Source organism: Bombus impatiens, unplaced genomic scaffold (genome assembly GCF_000188095.3).
Source record: "Bombus impatiens unplaced genomic scaffold, BIMP_2.2 scf_0382, whole genome shotgun sequence".
Taxonomy (NCBI): Eukaryota; Metazoa; Arthropoda; class Insecta; order Hymenoptera; family Apidae; genus Bombus; species Bombus impatiens.
In genome coordinates, this window is record NT_176801.1 from 337,911 (window position 1) to 359,984 (window position 22,074).

The 22,074-nt window shown below is 36.6% G+C and overlaps 1 protein-coding gene across 1 annotated transcript; it reads left to right on the forward strand.

Moving 5' to 3' along the window:
* Positions 1-160: 160 nt before the first annotated feature.
* On the forward strand, positions 161-21,898 carry LOC100742428 (pyrokinin-1 receptor-like). Its single transcript, XM_012386319.3, has 3 exons — positions 161-1,605; positions 17,969-18,195; positions 19,160-21,898. The coding sequence occupies exons 1-3, from the start codon at positions 804-806 to the stop codon at positions 19,712-19,714; spliced, it is 1,584 nt and encodes a 527-aa protein (XP_012241742.1). The 5' UTR covers positions 161-803; the 3' UTR covers positions 19,715-21,898.
* Positions 21,899-22,074: the final 176 nt, after the last annotated feature.

Here is a 22,074-nt window from a genome sequence, read left to right on the forward strand (position 1 = left end):
CTTTCAGCAGAAAGAGGAGTTTCAACATCGAGTGATCGACAATGATTCTATCAGTGATAATTAGGAGCTCGAATGTTTGGAATTAAGTTTGAGTGCTTGAGAGGAATTTGATGTGTCGTTTAAGAACTCAAGGAACTTCGTATTAAAAATAAATATCTAAATAGACCATACTTTAAACAGATCGTAAATTAGACTTCCAGATTAAACGAAATTGAACGCTTAAAAATAAAAATGAGAAGTTGCAAATAATTATCCACGAGCCACGACTACGTATTTTGAAGCTTAATCTCCCTTAAATCAAGTTCAACGTGCTCCGAGGACCCAGCAAAGTAAATCACACGAGTAAGTTTACCCGAGAGACCACTCCGTTCAAGAAAAACAACTAACCAATCTCCAACTTAGTTCGAACGAATCATTTCCATTCTTCCATCAAAACTTCAAATTCTATTAGCGATACAAAAACTCTCTGACAACTCTCAATTTATTCCACGATCAACTGAAAACGACGCAACCAGCTCTTCAAACAAATCCAAACCGATCTTCCCTACCGTTTCTAACGAAAGAGTTTTAAAATTACGATTTAATAGGAATTCCACGATATATCGAAAATGATGCAATCGGTTCTCTGAACCACAAGCAAACTAAATTAAACTCGATTTTATTTCCATTAATAACAAATCTCTAAATCTGCCACTGAAAACGATGGAATCAAGTTTCTGAACCAAAGAAAACCAATCAGTACCAACCCACGTACTTCTATCAAAAACACACCAACGATTCGCGTGGAATGACCAGCCTTCACCATGGATCCTACAACTACCCTGGCTCCCAAAGTCATTTCCTCCGCTCTCCAAACCTATCTCCAAAACTTCACCGCTTTCACCAACACCACGAACACCGTTCTGCCTCTCAGAGACTCTTTATATATCGTAATACCAGTGACCATAATTTATCTGTCGATCTTCATAACCGGTACAATCGGAAACATCAGCACGTGCATCGTGATCGCACGCAACAAGTCGATGCACACAGCCACCAACTATTATCTATTCAGCCTGGCGGTGTCAGACCTGTTGCTGTTAGTCTCTGGTCTCCCAGCAGAGATCTATATGGTCTGGTTCAAGTATCCGTACATATTCGGTGAAGTTTTCTGCGTTCTTCGTGGCCTGGCAGCGGAAACCTCCACGAACGCTTCGGTGCTGACCATTACAGCGTTCACCGTCGAAAGATATTTGGCTATTTGTCATCCGTTCTTGTCGCAAACCATGTCAAAGCTGACGAGAGCGGTGAAGCTGATTCTTGTAATTTGGTTAATGAGTCTGTTGTTCGCATTGCCACTGGCGTTGCAAGTCGGAGTTGTCCACCATTACAGCAATCCAAAGATGGTGATGTGTACCGTGAAGAGAGTTCTGGTCAATTATTCGTTCGAATTGTCCACGTTCTTCTTCTTCGTGGTCCCGATGATTCTCATTACGGTGCTGTACGCGTTGATTGGACTGAAACTGAGGAAGTCGAATATGATGAAGAGAAGCAGAGGCAGCGGCGAGAGTGGAAGCTGTAGGCATCATCCTGGAAAATCGTCGAGGAGAGTGCTGAAGATGCTTGGTGAGTTTCATTTTTCAGTAATTCTTGTCAGTTTTACGTCGGTATGTTTGATATGGCATTTTTTAAGCGATCGTTAAAACGAAGCGAAAAATGTGGTAAAGAAAACGTGGATCTTTTTACGAAGTCAACTGATTGTGAAAACAGAGAAACGAAGTAAGTGGGAAATATAGGAGAGGATGAGATTGATATAGAATAAAAAGGAAAAAACGAAAAGAAAATATACTCGATGAAATGCGATATCTTCTTTCTTTTCTAAAGTCGATAGGGATGATATTGGTATAAATATATAAGGAAAACATCAACTTTTGTATAATATCGTTGATATTAATATCGATGTAAAATGTCGATTTATAAACAGGAATTCAAGAAATGGGTTTCTGCGAATGTTTCGAACATTGATCTTAAAACTATATGCGTATAATTTTCTGGGGGGGGGGGGTTATTGATACATTATTGAGAAGCAAACGAACGAGTAAAATATTATACAAATGTATAATATAAAAGTTTACTGCAGTAGATCTCGGAATGTATCCAAATATTGAAAAATTGATTATATTATTCAGGAAGTAATTACATTACTATGTAATAAGAATTGCTAATTCTCGCCACTCTAAGTAATGGTAATTAATCTTCTAAGATCTGGTCATTGGTAGATTAAATGTTTTCGCAGCATCGTCGTATTTTAATTCACTAAAATACGTTTCCCGAATGCACATAAATAAGTTCAAAGAACATAAAATGATAACCATCGAGGTAACAATTTTGTTAAAAAAAAAGAAAGCATAATGAATAGCTCCTTGTCCAAACCGCAAGATTATTTTTCTTAAATCTTGGATCAATTTTACCATTTAATTAAATTCTCAGATCTTATAATTCATCCACTTGTTATCAAAGGAAGCACCGATCGTTAAACAACGAAAGAAAACATTTATATATGTTCATTCTCTTAAAATCAAGAAAGGATCAACAGGAAAAGCTTGATTCGAAAGCCATCCCTATTATTGTCCACTATAGAAAGAGTCAAACCTATCGACTATCAGGTGTCAGCCAGTGAGTTGTTTAAAAAGGGGAACTGAAGTGTAGGAGACGACCTAGAGTTCGATCCTTTCTCCAAGGAAACGATCGTGCAACCAGGAAAAAGGGAAGGAAACATCTTTTGCTGAAGGGTTGTCTGATTTAGATCGAAAGGTAGTAGCACTTAACTCGAATCAGCGCTTTTTCAGGAACGGGAGTTTCAGACCTATAAAAGGGATAAATAAATAAAGAAATGGAACCTCTGTCGATAATGAAATTATCATTTTTCTTAAAAATGTCATTCTCCGTTATTTTCAGTTTTCAAATTCAATAATTCCTTCGTCGTCGCCAGCTTCCAAATTCCATAATTCAGCGTGAAATAATATCTACCTTTAATATTTGGATAAATTCAACGTTAAATGTAAAAAGTCAATGTTAAGTGATTTTTAACTTCGATGTCTTCCATTTTACTTGTAGCTGATTCTTGTTTTAATTGGAATTTATTTTTAGAACAAAATGACACCTTCACGTGCGGGTATGAAAATACATGATTCCAAGAAATAATTTGTTAATATATATCTTGCTCTACGATCTACGATCTAAATTGCAGCAATTTGCGGTAATTATAAACACTTTAACTCGTAATGATTGGTATGCACTTAATCGAATATAAACGGCGTAATGTATCGAAAAATATCGTAATTCGGAGCATAAGGGTAAAACCAAATAATACGAGAGATATTTCGTGAGGCGGAAAAGAAATAACACGAACGAAGCGTATCTCGTTTAAAAATAAAATTTTATCGAATGAAAACGTTCGAAACGTCGGAAACATCCTTTGTCTCTTTATAACGATAATAAAATTCGTATCTTATAATCAACAGTTTTCCACATTACAAGAAACATTACATTATAAGAAAAATAGCGGAACCGTGTTCGATCTTCGCTAAACAACCTAATATTCCTTGTTATTCGAACCGTCACCCACAGAGTTTTCGTTACGTTTCGAAAAAATATAGAAATGAGAATTTCTACCGTGAGACGTTCGTGAGATTAGAAATCCGAAAAACCTCATTAACGAAAAGATACTCTGGTAAACGTTTTGATATATTAGGATGTTCTTTCGATCAAGGATTAGATCGATCGTGGAGGAACGATGCTCGATTCAATTGAGAGGGTTGAAAGTATCAATCACGATCAGTCGCAGGAATCGTTATTCATTTAGGAACTGAAATATCTCCCATTGATCGTCAGTTTAGTTTCACTCGAAACTTCAAAAGGAAAAGGAAATGACGAATGGAATGGATTCGTAAGTGAATTTCGAAGATTCGATCGATGAAATTTCGTAAGTTGAGAATTTCTCAAACGATTTAAGACACTTATGATACTAAAACGCTTTGTTAGATCTTGAAATAATCTTAACGTTAACGTAAGAATGTTGATGCGTTCGTAGCATGAACATAACTCGCGTATATGCCAGGTTCCATCCCGATATACAATTTGATAAATATTACGAGTTATCGGTAGCACCATGGCAAATTGAAAAAACGCCATTTACATGTTCATATTTTAATACACGACAAATAGTATAATTCATAGCGAAAGGTAGTTGCCTGAACGATTTCAATGATTGCGAAGCTTAAAATTCGTTGGAAATTATATCGGAGAACCGGCAAATACGGAAAGTATCGTAACGTTAGAAGGCACACGTGTAACGCGCTTGTATTTTATTTAGACATCAAGCCAAATGACAAGCAAAACCGACTGTATTGACGCGGAAAATTTCAAATCGTTTTAGAAATAATAGCAGCTCCTGGTTTCACCCATATATCCAGTTTTCGTTGGGTCTCCCCTACATTTCACGACCCATTAAATTTTGAAGTGCCGAACTCGATGGAGCATTGAACTTTGAATGGGAAAAGCTATTACCTTGAAGTTCCCAAATTAGTAGGCTACTAATGTCGAAATGTCTTTATTAAATTTTGAATCGTTAAGATCTGCTCGCTTGTAAGCGGTTTAATCTCCCATCCATAAGTATCCGGACGCTGTAGAATTGCTTTGCTTCAGTTTCTTTTATGGATCTACTACGTTGTCCTATGATCAAATTATTACAAAATTATCATAAAATTATTATAAACGATAGGTGTGAGAAGACGTACACGCTTCTTTCACGCTTCCCATAAAGTTTGGTATCTCTGTCCTTTGAAGGGATATGAATCATCTAAGATCGATAAACGTTAAAAAAGAGCAACGCAGACGTACCGATTCATCTTTGTGACAACTTGATCAATGTTATTTGTTAATAAATATTGCTTAATACTTTCCAAAGATAACATCGAGATCGTAAAACGACGTAGTAACTCCATAAAAGAAAGTGACGCGAGGTAATTATGTAAAGTTGGCAAATACATCAGTGTCCAGATAGTTGTGGGCGTAAGGGTGTAAGTATTAAGAGCTCGATCCATCGACTCGGTTAATGTCAAATACTCGCGAAGGATACAAATTACAAGGATCGAAATCGTTCAAAACTCGAAGAAAGAGAATTCCTTTGCATGGAGAAAAGGATCAATGTCGAAAATTTGCCTTGAATCTTAAAAACGCCAGCCAGTTACCACTATTTTCGTGAAATATCGCCAGAAAAGGAGAATTCCAGAAATTACTTTGTTTGTTATTCATTCGGTACGAGCGTCGGGGCAATTTTTAAAGAACAAAGGAGGAATATTAAATCTCTAAATACGCTGTCACCGACTGTCGACATTGGCAATTTTGTGAATTTGTTCTTCTTTATGGTAAAAGAGTCCAGGTGCATCGAAAGCACCAATAACAACTTCATAAATCGCCAACTGTTCCCACTGATATCCATTTTAACCGATTTACGTCAGCACTGCGATGATACAAAGGCCTTCTGGACCAATCCTCCGACATTTTAACGATACTAGAGCTCGTGTCATCGTAAAATATACCTATGCTCGTATACTGAAAACAATTTTTGAATAATCAACTTTCAATTTTTAACATTCCCTACATTACGTTACATTTAAAGAGAAACGATATGATGGAAATGAAATGTCAAGTAAATAGTACGATAAAAATAAATGCCAAACAACGAGGATCAAGTACTAAATAAATAGTAACATAAAAATGGATGATAAGTAACTGTAACAAGAGTTGAGTGAAGTTACGAAGAAATCTACCAACCCACGATAACCTAAAAGCAAGTAAATTTAGTTTGGAGATTTTAATTTTTGAAAAGGGCTAGGTCTATTTCCGTCGAGTGTATTTTATTCCTTGTCGTTGTTTCGCCTTGTTTTTTAATGGCATAATTAACAGTGACAAGTATAATTAATATGTGGGTTTGTGCGAGAATGTGAAAATATCTCTCGAGATTTAGTTTCTCTCGGGGTCGGGTCGGATTCCCAAAAGTATCTCGTAATTCGAAAGTGTCGGGACTCCCGAGAATTTCGGGATTCTCGAGACTTACACAATTATTTAGGCCGGAATATGGAGCAAAGTAATAGCGAAATACGCGATAGATATAATATTTTATTAGGAAATATTATATCTGAAATACCTTTGCTCCGTATTCCGGTCTATGTAATTTTTAAAAAATTCCAAAAGTCTCGAGAATCTCGATAATCTCGAATTACGAGATACTTTTCGGATCGCACGTCCAGTAACTTGGAAATTCTCTGCGAAATAATTACGAGCCTAAAAATGGAACTATAGCTCGGTAATATTAATAAAGAAGCAAGAATCGTTCTATGGGTTGACATTTTTTTTGCAAAATAAACTAATAAAAATATACAAACGAATCGATAAATTGAATAAAATCGCTATCGGCAATCATCGAGACAAACTAGAGTTATCGTATCATTAGATATATCGTTTTAATTGTAATCGCTTACGTATAATCTACGTATCTACATACATTCTTTTTTAAAGATTGATCGATGGTTCCAGCATTAATGACGATATCGACAAAAAATCCGAGACATTGCTTCATTGTAAATTTTTTACCAATTTTTTACTTCTAGAGTTAAACGATCGCCTCATGGAAACATTCACCGATCGATACAGTTGAACGATTATTGGAAAAATAATTTGTATAAACGCAGATAATTACATATATACGTTTCGATTCTTGGAATAAATCACGAGGAACATTTATCTCGTATGACAGATTCTCCAATTTGAATACGAATCATCCTATCCTTCGATCGAACGCGTTTCAAATAGCGATCCATATACATATGAGATAATAACAACTATTTTTAGTCTCGTTGCTAAATCTGATCTGCAGTTTCTTTCTGTCTATACTATAAAAATAGAAGGGGTATCATCTTGGAATGTCGATTCCTTGATATCTGTTTTCGAATAAAAGAGAATGATTTTATGCACGCACACGAAAATGAATTACCGTTTCTTTGAGAATTTCAAGGGACGAATCTTTTATTTAATGGTATAAATTTAGCCGAGATTAAAATTACATACGCTAAATATAAATGTAACGTAAATTAAAATGTAAACATAAGTTAAATTAAAATTAATAAATATAAATTAGAATTATCAATAATATCATGTTATAATCGTAGGCAAAATGCGCGCCGATCGGTCGAATATAATTCGCGGGCGAACTGTACACCCTTTTCTTCTACACTTACGTGTCTTTATCTTTTTGTATTTTTCATCGAATATTAAATCGATGAAGTAAAGAGAGAAACGAAATATGGATAACTAAACAAGTTGCTGTTTTATACATAAAAGGTTAAACTAAAAGAGTATATGCAAATAAAACTGACAAAAGCATCGTGCAATATAAATATAAATTAGTATATACATGAATATACGAATATACAAATATACAAATTAACATACAAGTTAATATATAAATTGAAATGGAGATTACTATGCAAGATATGTATATAAATTAAACATAAATGTACGTACAAAATGTAACAAACGCAAGAATTGTTAAAATTACTCAGAAATAAAAGCATTGTAAGAATCTTTCCAAATCTCAAACTGTAAAATACTCGACTGTCTTATAACGAGATATTCGAAGTGGAAATACTATAAAGCGAAAATTTCAATTGGAAATTTCGATAAAGCAACGTTCGATGGAAACGTATTAAATGGGAAAGTTTGATCGAGAATTTTCTCATCGACTTCCATCTCGTAACAGGCTGGTTGATATTCGTAGTTTGCCAGGCCGATGAGAAATCAGAATCGGAATCGTGAGTTTATAATTGAGCGAGTTTATAATTTATAATTGTACGTCATATACGACATCGGCAGCACACGAAACGCAGAATTCGCATTATTTCTGTAGGTAAACTTCCGGGACGAATTCATAATTCAGCTATAGAGTCTTTGTTGCACGCTTGCAATGAGTCGTAATAATACAATCCGTGAAACACGAACGTTTCACGAACATCTTACGGTTCAAGTTCAAGTTGGAACTTTTATTTCGATGAACCTTTCGTAATAGCGAAATTAATTGAAAAATACCATCGTGGAAAAAGACAAATATAATACTCAAACGTGCACGATTTTTCGCAGATATAAAACATCTCGAAATTTTCAATTTTTTCGAATGTTCCATAAAATAATAGAAAAGTCGCTTGAATGGTCTCGTTCTGTTCGTATGTTTTTCCTTTTTTTTTTTTTTTTTTTTTTTTTTTAAAAGACTGGTTGCCAAAATGATTAAGTATTGTGCAAATACGATGAATTACTTACCTACTTGACCTGTGAACCCCGTCGTTCATTAACTGGAACTTGTATAACGAAATTAAAATTTAAGAAAGACGAATCGGTTATTTGGAATACTGGTGTATCTGCAAAAATCGTGTTTCCAGACATTCAAAGTTGAAACTTTCTTTCTTTTATAGAGTTACATAAACTGTATTTTTAATATGGAATAAAACGACAGCGAAAAAGGAGGACTATTTTACTTGCGGTAAAAAATGACAATAGTTTACAGAAATGATTGTAGAGGCTCTTTTGCCGAATATCGAAAACGAAACGGAAGAACCTCGCGAGCCCCAAACTCAACTTCTTTAAAATAACACTTGACAAAGCCACTTGACAAAGGAACTACGTATCTGTCTACAAACTATGTCTACGACGTCTTTATATAACGATATCTCTGAGTCTTTTCCTTTTATCTTGGCAATCGTACGTAGCGAAGAAGCGACATTATCCGCAGCTTTGCGTAAAATTATAATTTTAACAAAAGGCAACTGAAGAACGTTCCCTCCTATCTTTACTCCGACGTTTGAATGGCTATCGATCGATATACCGATACAACTTGCTCGGATTAATAAAGGAAGCTGCATAAAAGTACCTTCTCTGAAAAAATAGAGCAATTTTAAGGTTTTATTTGATCTTTGAACTAATGAAAAGCCAAATTGCCAATAAAAGAAGCTTCGCATAAAAGTTGCTTCTTTTAGAAAAATTACAAAAGGGGGCAAAGAAAAAAGAATAGCAGAGAAAAGATAGAACAGCGTTAGGTATTACTTAACCTTTAAATACTGTCATATCCTTGTTCGATTGCGCAAATACTGAACGTGATATTACGATGCACCATGTGTCAGTGCAATATCACGACGATTAAACCTTGTACCTGTCGAATGATCCGGTCGCGGCCTGTGAATTCATTAACAGAGCTGGTTTATCGTGGACACGACGATAGGCTCGGGAGAATCGATGAACGTGACGAGAATAGCGGCTGGTGATCTGAGTTCTGCTAGAAACTGCATGCTCCTCTATGTACGAACTACCTTTTTTCGCTTTTACGGCTTAATAATGGCTACGGTAATAAGGCTATGTAGGTTCAGCTAATGGAAGCGATGCTATATAGACGTAGGAAAGTTTGATCAAGGATTCGACTCAGCCATCGCGGTATACAGGCTGATTCATTGCCTTTAATTTTGGAACTTCAATAACAGTCGCAATGCTACGATTACTTTAAAATGAACAACAATAAGATACGTATTTATCGTCGTGAATGTGTGCAATCAAATCTACCGAGTGCAAGTGATAATAGCTGTAAGACGATTCGACCAAAACAATTCTTACCCTCGCAAGGAAAATAGTTGAGAAATGGGACAATTCCTGGTGTAAAAGCAAGTCGAGAGTGTAACACAACATTTTTGTTTTCGTTTATAAAATATAGCAATCTTTGCGAACAGAGCAAACTCTGTTGGAAACATCGAATACTAAGATTCAGAATGGAACAAGCTTTCCAATAAACTGGGTAAACGCCAGGACCCATTCAGAGCATAGCCGGTCATTTTGAGTATCTTCTATAAAGATGGCATATAATAATAATATATTTTCATTGTTTTCGAATGTACAGCTCCCGAAGTTCTCTTGCACCCTGTAGCATGAAATCTTCTTATTCGTAAAGTATTGCTGCAGTCAACGACAATATGCTTAGTTTACCCTGTGGTATTACAATTTCAACAGATTACATTTTGTTAATGTTGTTGCGTTAAAATTATTTTACAGTATGCGTGGCAAGATTACGTTTAGCGATAGATTTAGCTGACAGAGGAAACTAAATCTGCAGAAGCTCTATCAGAGATCAACTAGATCACGAACATGCACAATGTGTCCTTTCTTTCTCGACTTTGGGGTTTTGATAGGAGATGCAACGATAGAATCGTTTTGTAACAAATAGGCGGTAAGATTGCGTAGATTTATTAAAGTACTATAATGGTAAACGTAAAAAATACTTGTTCTCCGACTTACGATTATTTTATAGCGCACAACGACAAGAATAACTTTGAAATTTTCTCTTCAAAGTAATAGAAGTAATCCTAGAAAGAATCAATTTGTACAATATGTTTTTATCGTTTGAGAACTTTTATGTTTCCCAACTATTTTGCAGCGGATAATTAATAAGCCTGTGTAACTTACTAATAACGTAGAAAAGTGCGATCAAGGATGATGATACAAGCTGATTTAAAAATAGTTAGAAAATTTTCTATATCGACAAGTGTATTTTTTTACCAATCAAATTATGCAGAGTATCGTAACAGGAAAAAATGTGGACGATATTTGCATATAGAAGGTAATTGTAAATAACGAAAAATGTCGATTGAACGTTTGTTTTCTAAGTTAGTGTACTTACATGTCTCTTCGTAAGCTATCCTCGATCTGTCGCATAATATTTTAATGATGGCCGATCTAGCCAGAGAATGACTTTACAATTTCAATCAAATTCAAAGACAATAACAAACGAACGAGTATTAACTCGATGTCTGGATATCTGCTAATTGCTGTAATTATAACGCGAGTCGGTAATTTCGATCGTTAATCCAATAAAAAAAATAACTTGCTCGACCAGAATACGTGCGACAGATGAGAATCCACGCTTTCTATGACATTTACACGGATTCTGATCACGTCAATGAATAAATAAAGAAAAAATAGGTGAAATTAAATTTGGCCTTGAGTAAAGAGAGGACTACAGATAAACTGCAGATTTTTATGAGATTTTATGCGTTTGTGTGAAACTTAAAGGTGGAAAAATTCGCAAAACGCACACAATATGGGAAAATATATAAAATATCCAAAATATAACACGATATAACTATACGATATAAAAATATATAATCGATATTCCACGGGATAAATCGACAAGGTTAGCAATGGATTAATGAACGTTATTCGATACTGAATTAAGAAAAAAGATTGATTTCCTCGATGGACCTGAGCTGTTTTGGAATTCATGGTTGTAATTAATGTCAGAATCTGTGTAATTATGTTGCAGAGTAACTCGTATCTATATAATTAAATCACGTAATTGTATCAAGTCATAGATCATTTATTATTACACTAGATTATTTTTCACAAAGCCAAGTCCATCATATCGTTGGTTTCAATTCCAATCACTACGATTATATCTTAATTATTTTTATTATCTCTTAATTATTATCTACAAAGCGAATATATACTGCTCAATATATAATACTCGATCCAACGAACAACAATACGATTTTTAAAGAACGTTCCTCCAGTCTTCGGTCTGGAAATTAGCCGTTTCGCCCGATCGACAGTTTCTAATCCTATCGTCCAATCTTTGACGAAACTTCGCTGGATCGATCCTTTTAAAGAGAGATTGTGTTTCTTAAATAGTTATCGAAATCTCCAATTTGAACGAGTTTTGAGTTTGCAACGATAAAGGGAGACTATCGAGGGAAAAATTTGGAAAGGGATAAGCAAGAAACCAAAGTGGAGAATGAGATTCAGCGTGGAGCTGATAGTAATCCAGAAGATTGATGTTTTAAACAGAAGATTTATGTACGTCGCTTCGACTTTATTCGAATAGGATAATAAATAGTCCTATGCCAATTTTCGCAGCTCCAACAAATTGGTAATATATTTTTGAATAACCACGATCGTTTCTTAAATATCTCTCAATGTGGTGGAAAATAATAAAAGAAAATAGATCGTAATACGTACAATGACTACCGAAAGCGTCGACACGTTTTACCTGCCGATTAACTCGGTACGAGTATATGGAATTTCGTGTCACTTGGTAGCACCTTCGCGTGGCTATAAAAATTTAGCATTATGAAAGCGAAATATAAAACCTGATAAAGTAGCGTTTCGTTGGAAAATGAGAGTACGTGATACCTTTCGAAACCACTGTATATCGATTATTAATAAATTAAATATTAAAATTAATTTTCATTAAAACGTATCAGCATTATTCGCAAAATTAAGAATTTTTGTCGATTAAATTTTGTTGAGATCTACGAAACGTTGAATTCTCGCGAGAACAAGATCTTTTTAAAGCGTTTCTATCCTCGATTCTCCCATCTTATTTACGTGCAATAACGCCATTTGCGATTTACAGCGAACAATCGTCAAATTACTTTAATCGGAGGAGAGCGAATATTCAAGCGTCCGCAAACAAAGAATCGAACTTAAATATCTGTTTCAGGGTTGCAGGCATACATTTTACAGAGGATTAGCAGAAATCCAATCGGAAAGGACGTCGAACGTAGCAGATGCTCCTTTCAGAGGCACAGCTGCGTTGCATTAAATGCGTTTAAAGCATCGAATGCAAGGTAGACGAGCAAAAAAGCCGAGACCGTCTTTCCGTCTTATTATCTGTTTTTTTTTTTTTTTTTTCTGTGAATATCACAATGACCGATATCGACATTTCCTGTTTTACCTTAACGGGGGCTAATTGCGGTGACTGTAGCGGGAGATTCAAAAACGTTCGAGAAACCGATTTTCGTGCATTACGCGTATCTTGAAAATTATCTCGTTTAATTCGTCGCGTTGGGTAGCAATATCGCTTTAAACTGTAAATTTGGAATAAATTACTCGAAACTACGTATGTGGACGTAATTCAATTTACGCTAAGACGAACTGATTCTGCAACGAGCAAGGTTCTAGAATGAAATTGTGGTTCCGTACGTACCTCGCTTCGCTTGAATACACGATCGATGCGTAATTTCTCGAATATAAATGATTAATCTCGAAGAAGCGAATCAATTTAGCTTCTACGTGGCTTACGCGCATATATGACGAGTTTATCTTTTATTTCGTTTCTCTTTATATCTTTCCCGGCTTCTTCTCAAAGGAGGAAAATATATCGTCGTTCGAGAGTAATTGATTTCCTTCAGCTTCCGTTTTGTCGGAAAAGTAGTTTGTATTACTACTCGTTTTCTTGTGTCGTCCCGTTTCGTCGATTACGATGATCGATGACGACGACCTCGATTTTTCCCGATTCCTGTTTCCTTGTAGTCGCTTGCTCTACGGAACTCGATACATCCGATTCGACGTTAATTATTCCACCTATCGATTACAATGCAGCAGAAGTTCCCCGACCGTTTTACTCTCATTACTTTTCTTTCTTTCATATGTCATCATTTCCGTTAGTTAATGGTCGTTTATCAGACGTATATAAACAAGGCGCAAATGCGTACGCATGAATTTCTTATCTTAATCACGCAAAAACTTCGTTCAATTAATAGAGGCAAAAAGAGGCTGGTAAAAGAAAAACAAGTAATCCTCGATTAGCCAGCTTCGCCGACTAATAAGCTCGTTTTATCGATCCGATCGGAGGGGGTGAATTTAATATGTTGTATCTTTGATGGTACGCACTGTTGCGCAAAATATCCAAAGACTTCCTTATTTTTGACAGTAGGATACGGTTTAATTACAGTAGCACAAGTAAACGTTATATATCGTCGGTAACAAAATTGCTTTCAGGTAGTTAACAGGTATCCCGTGAAATACATATCGATATCTGCAGAAGTAAAACAAATTATGGGGCAACGTTTCAACAAAATTTATTTATTTACCCCCTGTCTCTAAATATCTGTACGTATTCCTCAAAAAGAAAGATTTTTTTCAAATTATACCGCGATTAATTTAAGCAACACTGTATTATATATTTATAGTAATATCGTAAATTACACGAGAATACTTTATTGCAGTGGCAATTCCGATTTCTGACTAACGATCGTGAAAATAATTAATGGAAGATTAATTTTCAAATAGTTAAATAAAAAGTAAAATTGCATCGACTTGTACAGCCGTCGCTACAATCCAGCACAATCGTATTTTTTAGAAATGTCGAGATATCGACGTCAGATAATATTTGACTCGTACGTGTTTCGTTATTGTTCGTCCGACTTCGCTTGCAAACCTATTGAACCTGTTCCGAGCCTTTTAAGGCGAATCTTCGTGAAAAAAACGCACGTAAAGTATCACAAACGAAATGTGTGCCCGAAACAGGAAGAAGCCTGAAAACACGGTTTATCTCAACGTCTCAGGAGGAATCATCCTCGGTGAATTTTTAAGCGTGGCGTGGACCGATTTAGGGGCAGAATTTACACGGGTCACGTCTCACGTTTCACAAACAGGATATCCATCCCGTTGCTCTTTGAGCTACGAGCTACGACGAGCGCCACATCCAACTTCGCCGATAGTGTTTGACTTTCGTTTCGATATTGTGGCGCGTTACCTTAGGAAAACTTCTTCCTCGACTAAATGGTATTGGGATCCTGCGAATATGCGTGAAACGTGTCCTCTTCGAACTTCCGCGGTAAGCTGTTAGGGAACTCTTAATAACGACGGTATAACGATATTATACGATACATAATAATAGAACATATAACGAATAATAAAATTTGATACTTTTACGTTTTCTCTCTGTCAATACGTTGCATTTATTCTTTCTTCGATCGTGTCTCTGATAATCGAAATTTTTTAAAAGAAAAATACTATCGGAGAAGACATTTTTTTTAACAGAATTTGCTTTGAAATAAATACGATGTAATTAAGAGATCGTGAAACAATAATATCTATAACTTCAAGTACGTTTAGACGTTGAATATGAGCAAAAAGTTAGAACTAGATTACATATCGGCACGCATCTCAAAGTTCGGAGCAACAATTCTACCACGTATGTCAAAGTTTCGGGATAATTTATCTCGACTTTTGCTAGGAATTTTCAAAATTGTTCCATGCGTTCGTTTCATACAGCTTAAAGCTGTTCGATTTATACTTCTCTCTTCTACTGTATATACAAACTTTAGTAACGAAGAGATTATACATTTTCATGGACGTTATATTATAGAAGATGTTTTTTTAAGCAGAATCTGGTTGAAAATCTCATGGAATCGGATCGATAGAACGATAGAGCCGAATGCAGGAGTACTTAATCAGAAAATCTGCTATTTCCAACGTTTACCGGTAGCGATGTTCGGAATAATATGGCAGTTCGAACACGCTCCACCGATATTTCTGATCTCTAACTCTTCGCTTGATCTTAGTCGTTCACCTTTACACCTACATTACAATAACATTCGGTAAAAGGAATATGAATAAAATACTGAATAGAAATACATAGCAGACGCGTATAGGGAGAATAATAAACTTAGAGCTATAAGAACGAAGGGACAAAACTTCAAAATAATGAAATAATGGAAAAAATGTGCGACTGGAGGAGAAAGAAAGGGCGGGGAAGCTTACTTCTGGAAAGAAAGCAAAATCAACGAGCAGAACGTACATCCAGTTTTGTGGATGAATTATTCAAAGGGAGCGTAAGCGGCACGATGCTATGAAATGCCATAACTTGACTGATCTTGACCTCAGTCGCATATCAATTCCAGTCTTTACATATTCTTTGAAAAGCGGCCCGCGCAATATCGCCTCGTAATCGCATGAACTCGTCGAGAATAACGCGCTTGGACCAAAACGTCGCGACACATTTCGATTATCTTCTTCTCCAATTTTGTTCCCCATTTTTCCCCTCCTTCCGAGGCGAAAAGCAACAGATTGAACGTAAAGTAGGAGAAAATTGCGTCGATGATAAATCGTCGCAAATTTATGTGAGTTATGTAAACTGGTTTCCATTGAAATTGAGAAAATGACCGGGATTTTCACACCAAGACTCGAATCGCACCCGTGGAAGGAAGCAGTTTAAACGAAACGGAGGGAAACTGGGTGATACTTGCTCCGACGAAAAGTTTTCTCCTCCTGGATGAACGAGATGAAAAATTTCTGATATTGCCGGACGATATCCTGGGATTTGAATTTTAGGAGATCCTGCATCAATTTTCTTAAAAGGAGAAAGAGCCACGTTCTATAAAGTAGTTGTTCCATTTTGTTTCACCAAAATCCATTTTGATCTTGCTGGATACATCCGTTTAACGCGAAACAAACTACAAAATTACACAAATTACGCGATAGCTACGTACGTAATTAGAGAATTTACGATAACAATAAGGATCCAATTGCGAGATATAATTTTATTTAGAAAGTAAAATTATTAGTTTCCTATTACAATTTATCGCAAAAAAGAAAGAAGAAATAGATCGTTTGGTTGAACAACAACGGAAGAAAAATTTGTTACGCTATCGTAGATTTCCTCTTCTCCGACGAAGGATTATTATATATATAAGGAAACTTTCAATTATATAAATGTTATATAAATTTTAAAATTAGCTGCAATGGCAGTTGTTCTGGTTTTTAATTAATAATTACGTAGATCAACTCACCTAAAAGATTAACTTCATCAATCTCCTCAGCCACCATTAATCCTACCTAACTTTTACGGTGTTTTCCCTTGCAAACGACACTCGAGTTTCGCTCTAAAAAATAGAGTACTCCCAACGCGAGGATAATTAGAACTTATAAATTCGTTCGCGTAATCCTACAGTCGAAAAGTTTTGATTCTGTCATTGGCTAAGGACCGGATCAACGTGAAATTAACTAGAACTTTGTTTCTCGGATTACGATAATATCGATCTGCCTAAAAAAATCGCAAATCTTACACCCTCTGCGATCTGTTCCGGCGAACACAGGAATTATCGCAAACGACTTATCGGTGATGTAATCATCGGCGAGGTACGAAACAGACGTGAAATTTACGACGTTCGTCTACCAACCTCTTGCTGTTCTAACCATATAAATACTCCGAATTTTTCTATCCATCGTTGCTCCGTATTTGACGCCCGAGGGATGCGAATGCCAGCCCCGATACCACCCCTGATACCAACAGTCATCAAAGGCGAAATTGTGTCTGCACGTGGGCTACCCTCTTCTCTGTGGCGAAGGCCAGTGTATAAAAAGGCCTGTACCACTGGCCTCGCGCCTTTATTTTCTTGTTACGAATGTCGCGCGTTACCATTTCCATTGCGTTACCACTTCCTATTGTTACAGTTACCATTGTATTGGTATATCGCTATATCTCGTAGCATATAAGATTGCCAGTAATTGTATCGATCTTACGTTCTTTATTACCGAATATAAGCTGGTTGATATTAATAAGTTCTCAATTTCGTTTCTTTCTGGCATTGAGCAAACAGAGACAAGTCGAAATTATAGATTCGATAATCGCGAGTTTGAGTCACGGAGCCCCTGAACGATGCAGCACCGAGGACATTGCGAGCTGTACGAACCCGCTGTCACAGGCGTTTGAATAACGGAGGATACTCGCGTGGTCGCGCCTGTAGTAGAGGACGTGCTACCTCTCGTTCGGAACCTAATTTTTAATTTCACTGGAAAATCTAGTTTCGAGATAGCAAGATAGACGAAACTCGCTTCTCGGTTATTGGGATAATCTTACTTTTCGATTATAAAAAGACGAGCCATGAGAAAACGATAGCCTACGAGAAACAAACCGATAACAGATAAATCTCGCATAGCTTCCGTAACGGTCTTTCTTGATACCAGTTAGAACGATCAATTTAGAACCTAATATTTCCTGTAGAATAAGAACGTTTTGTATCTTCGACTTTTGACATTCTTTTCTCCTGTTACGAACGTACGCAGTATATTTAAAGAAATCTAATAAATAAAATGTGGAATTGTGTTACAGTTGCCGTGGTGATAGCCTTTTTTATTTGTTGGGCGCCGTTTCACATACAGCGACTGGTCGCCACACACGGGACGAACTCGGAGGACCACATGAGCTCGAACAGCAAGTTGGACGAGTTCCTTTATACCCTGATGACCTACATATCTGGCGTACTCTATTACGTGTCCACGTCGATTAACCCGATTTTATATAATATCATGTCGAACAAATTTCGAGTTGCGTTCATGGTGAGTCACAGTACCCTTCTTTAGGTGTAACAGCATGTACCGCGTAATTAGAAATTGGGTTTGGATTAATCTAGTAGAATGGTCCACTTGATTGATATCCAATTATCCTCCTTTATCCGATGAAACTTTGTTGGATTAGTCGGTCTGGGTTGATTAAGAAACCAGGTTGTATTCGATAGGGGTTAGTTCGTAGTTTGTAAATAATTCAGCTTCTTTCGATCTTTCCGAATCGTAGAGTTTAAACGAACGAATTCCCTTTCAGAGCCACGGTATTAATTAAGAAGTACGGAACTCGATAACGTAAACTGCAACTTTCTCCAATTATGTCACATAAAACGCGTCTAACCACCCGCGCACCAACTTTCACGATATTCTCCAATTCCAGCAATCAGAAACACATTCCAACTCCCACACAATCCCATTATTCCTATATTACCATCATTCGTAGCACACAATATCCTTTAATCGCCCTATCACTCTCGTTAATCAATCGACTTACGCGAATCAAATTAATACAACCAACTCCACCTAATCTACCACTGTCGGCCATAATTAACAGGACACCTATTGATATTTCGTATAAATTACACGCTTCCCACGGTTTCTATCGCCTCCTTCGTATCGTTTGTTTCTTACGATGGAACTGCGAATGTTTGCGCATTTGTGGGAGATTTGAAAATGTAAAAATACAAGTTACGTGCCCTGGTACTTACGACCGGCAGTATATTCCTATCGACACCGAGACCCGCTCGATGTCCTGCTGACAGAAAATCCACTGGAACAAATTTCGCCAATAGAACCACCTTTCTCCTCGATACTTCGCCCTGACGAATGTAAGAACGCGATCTGCGAACCTGGTTCTCGAACGTGGACTTCTATTCTTGTGCCGAGTCCTCGTTCAAATGCCACACTGTGCGACCGTCGCAAGCTGCTCGACTACCAAGCGTCATTCTTGTTTTCACAGGAAACATTGTCAAGGAGTTGCAGAATCCCCGGCCTGGCGATTCGCACGGAGCAACGATCGTACTCGAGTCTGCCACGATCGCAGCAGCGAGCGATCGGCTCTAGAAACATGGGAACAGGCGGCACCGGAATCATCCACGACAGCACCGACTGTTCCGGCAATTCTGGCCACCACAGCCTAAAGCAGAACGCTCAGCCATTGGCTGAGCATCTTAACGCGGAGTCGACGCGGAACAACGTGGATAAGAAGGACAACGAGGACATCGGCAGACTGGAAGACTCGAATGAGATTAAAAACAAGGACGTCGGTTGTTGCAAGTGTTCGAGAAAATCGAGGCCAGCCAGATATGCCACCGTGAAGCTTTCGAACGCGAGCCAATCTGAGAAGAAATGGTGGCGTTTGTTAAAGTGGTTCCCCGGCTTAAAGTCCTTGAAACTCGCCGGAAGAAGCACGTGCACCGTCCCGGAAAATAGTCCTCTGAGAAGGTCAGAGCTTAGACGAGAGGAGATCTCGATGACTTTGTGGAATGAAACGAACGAACAAAACACCGTTTGAGTTTTCCAGGGTGCGATATCGGTTTAGGTAGAAACGTTGAAATTACGAATGATGAAAGTGGAACTTGGATCGAAATTAGTCTGTGGTTCGTGGCGAGTTCGCGATGGTGACGGTGCTTCAAATAGATTAACTATCCTCGCTTAATTATCGTTACGATTATTACAAAGTAACTGAGAATTGCGAGATTGAACTTTGAGCGAGTGATCGCAGGTTAGACGTACGAATGAATTTTATGGGATGACGAGAGCGTACGACGATAAGCTACAAAAATATTTTAGCTCGCTAAGCTGATGCTGCAAGGGAAAATGAGACTGTGTAAATGCAAGTAATAGGAGCTTTCTATCTTTTTTTCTTTTTTCTTTTTTCTTTTTTTCTACGCGAGGAGGGGAAAATGCACTTACGAATACCCAGCAACTCGTGCGGCCGCTGGATTACGTGGAACTCGGCAAAATGATAACGCCTCTACCCACTAAAAACCTCTCCTCTTTCTGATATCGGATAGCTACACGAGGTCCAACCCCGTAACTGCCATGAGCATTACGTCGGGGTTGGCCTCTTTTGTATCTCCTGGTTTGTTTCATAAATAGTCAAGTAATTGGAACCTAACCTTCTGGCCTGGTGTAAATAAAGCAGGCTTCAGATCTTAATTTTCACATTCAGGAATTAAAATCAATCTGATCTGGTATCTGATCATCTATACGGTGATATGACCTAGGTCGAGGTAAATTTAACTTCGTCCTAATCTACGTCAGATCTGAGCGATAAAATCTAACTAACTTCGAATTGCATCTAACTTAATTTACAAATGATAAAATTTCACTTCTTTTGTTCGCGCTTCAAGTATTTGAGTTTGTAAATCGTAAAAGAAGAATGCTTTAAAAATACTGTACAATTCTATGTTGCAAAGCCAACAAATAGTTTTCCTTATCGAGTATTAAAAAGAATAAAAAACCGTACTATATAACTGTACTGTATAAAAATTGAAATTCGTATAAAATTTGACAAAAACCGTTCGTTTTAAAAAGTTTATAAAGCATCTCGGTTAGCTTATCTGTGCAAACTTGTATCTTCGTACATTGTAGTTCTAAAAATCATTAGTTTATCTCATCCACATCTGCTTGCGTTTTAGACGCACTACTATCCAACTAAAAACACACACACGACTCACCTTTATTTAAAAGAAAAACTAGGTTCGTGAAAATGATTAAAAAACTCGAACTAATCGTCGAGCTAACGAGGTACAGTGTCATTGTGTTACTTTTAACGTCAAAAAGTTGGTGATGTTATTGTAACGAGACGAACTCGTTAATCCGATCGATTCAGAAGAAATCACGAATTCCACGTGGTTTACAGTATAACTTTTGCTTCGATAATTGAGAAGCTTAGCCCAAATGTTTCGAACTTCAAAAAGACTGATCCTTATTAACTAGAATTTCTACAAGAAATCACATTTTCATCGTATTTCCCGCTGGTCGATAATTTACCTATAGAAACTTTTAGGCGTTCTACAATATCGACCCGAGATAAATCTCGCTTAATTAAAAATAGACGATTTTCGTTACCGTATAAAAAACAATTAATCTATGGAGAATCAATGAACGTTACTTATGACATTACAAATTACGATCATTTCCGTTTTCCTTCTTCCTTCGACTTTTTTCTCATTAGAAAGTATCTAGTTTTTTATTTTGTTTCATTTCTCTTTTTATGGTATCACTGATTCTTCGAAACGATTTAGTATCTACCGATGAAAATAATAAACTTAATTTTGTCTTCTAAAAATGCATGAACATGTGTTGAGAGTAACGTTGTAAGTTTTATTTGATAAATATAACATGATTGATTTGATAAAAGAGTAACGCGTCCAAAAAATCGCAACTTCCAAAGTATTTGAAGAAATTAACTCTAAAAGCGAACTATTTAAAAATAATAAATATCGTTTACTAGAATAGAATAATTATCCAATAACATTATACTATTTAACAAGGACAACATCACTGTTTAAGATCAGACTTTAATCCTTCTTCTAGTAGTAAACAATACTATTAATCACATTGTAAAAAAACAAAGTTTTCTTGCTAAATAACAGAGTGATTAATTATATTCTATTTCAAACTGTTTTCCTAATGATTGTGCCAATCTTTTTGTATCACTCTTCTAATAAATCGACAACATGTGCATTTACTTATTCCGTTGTATAAACCAAGAATATATCGTGTTGCGTACTTACAAATGATTAATAAATCCAAGAAGTATAAACAAGAACGAATTGTTGGATCGTGGTCATAAATTGTTTTTGAATAATATACGTATCGCAAAGTGCTTGTCAGATTTGCTATATCCACGATTCATGGCGGATA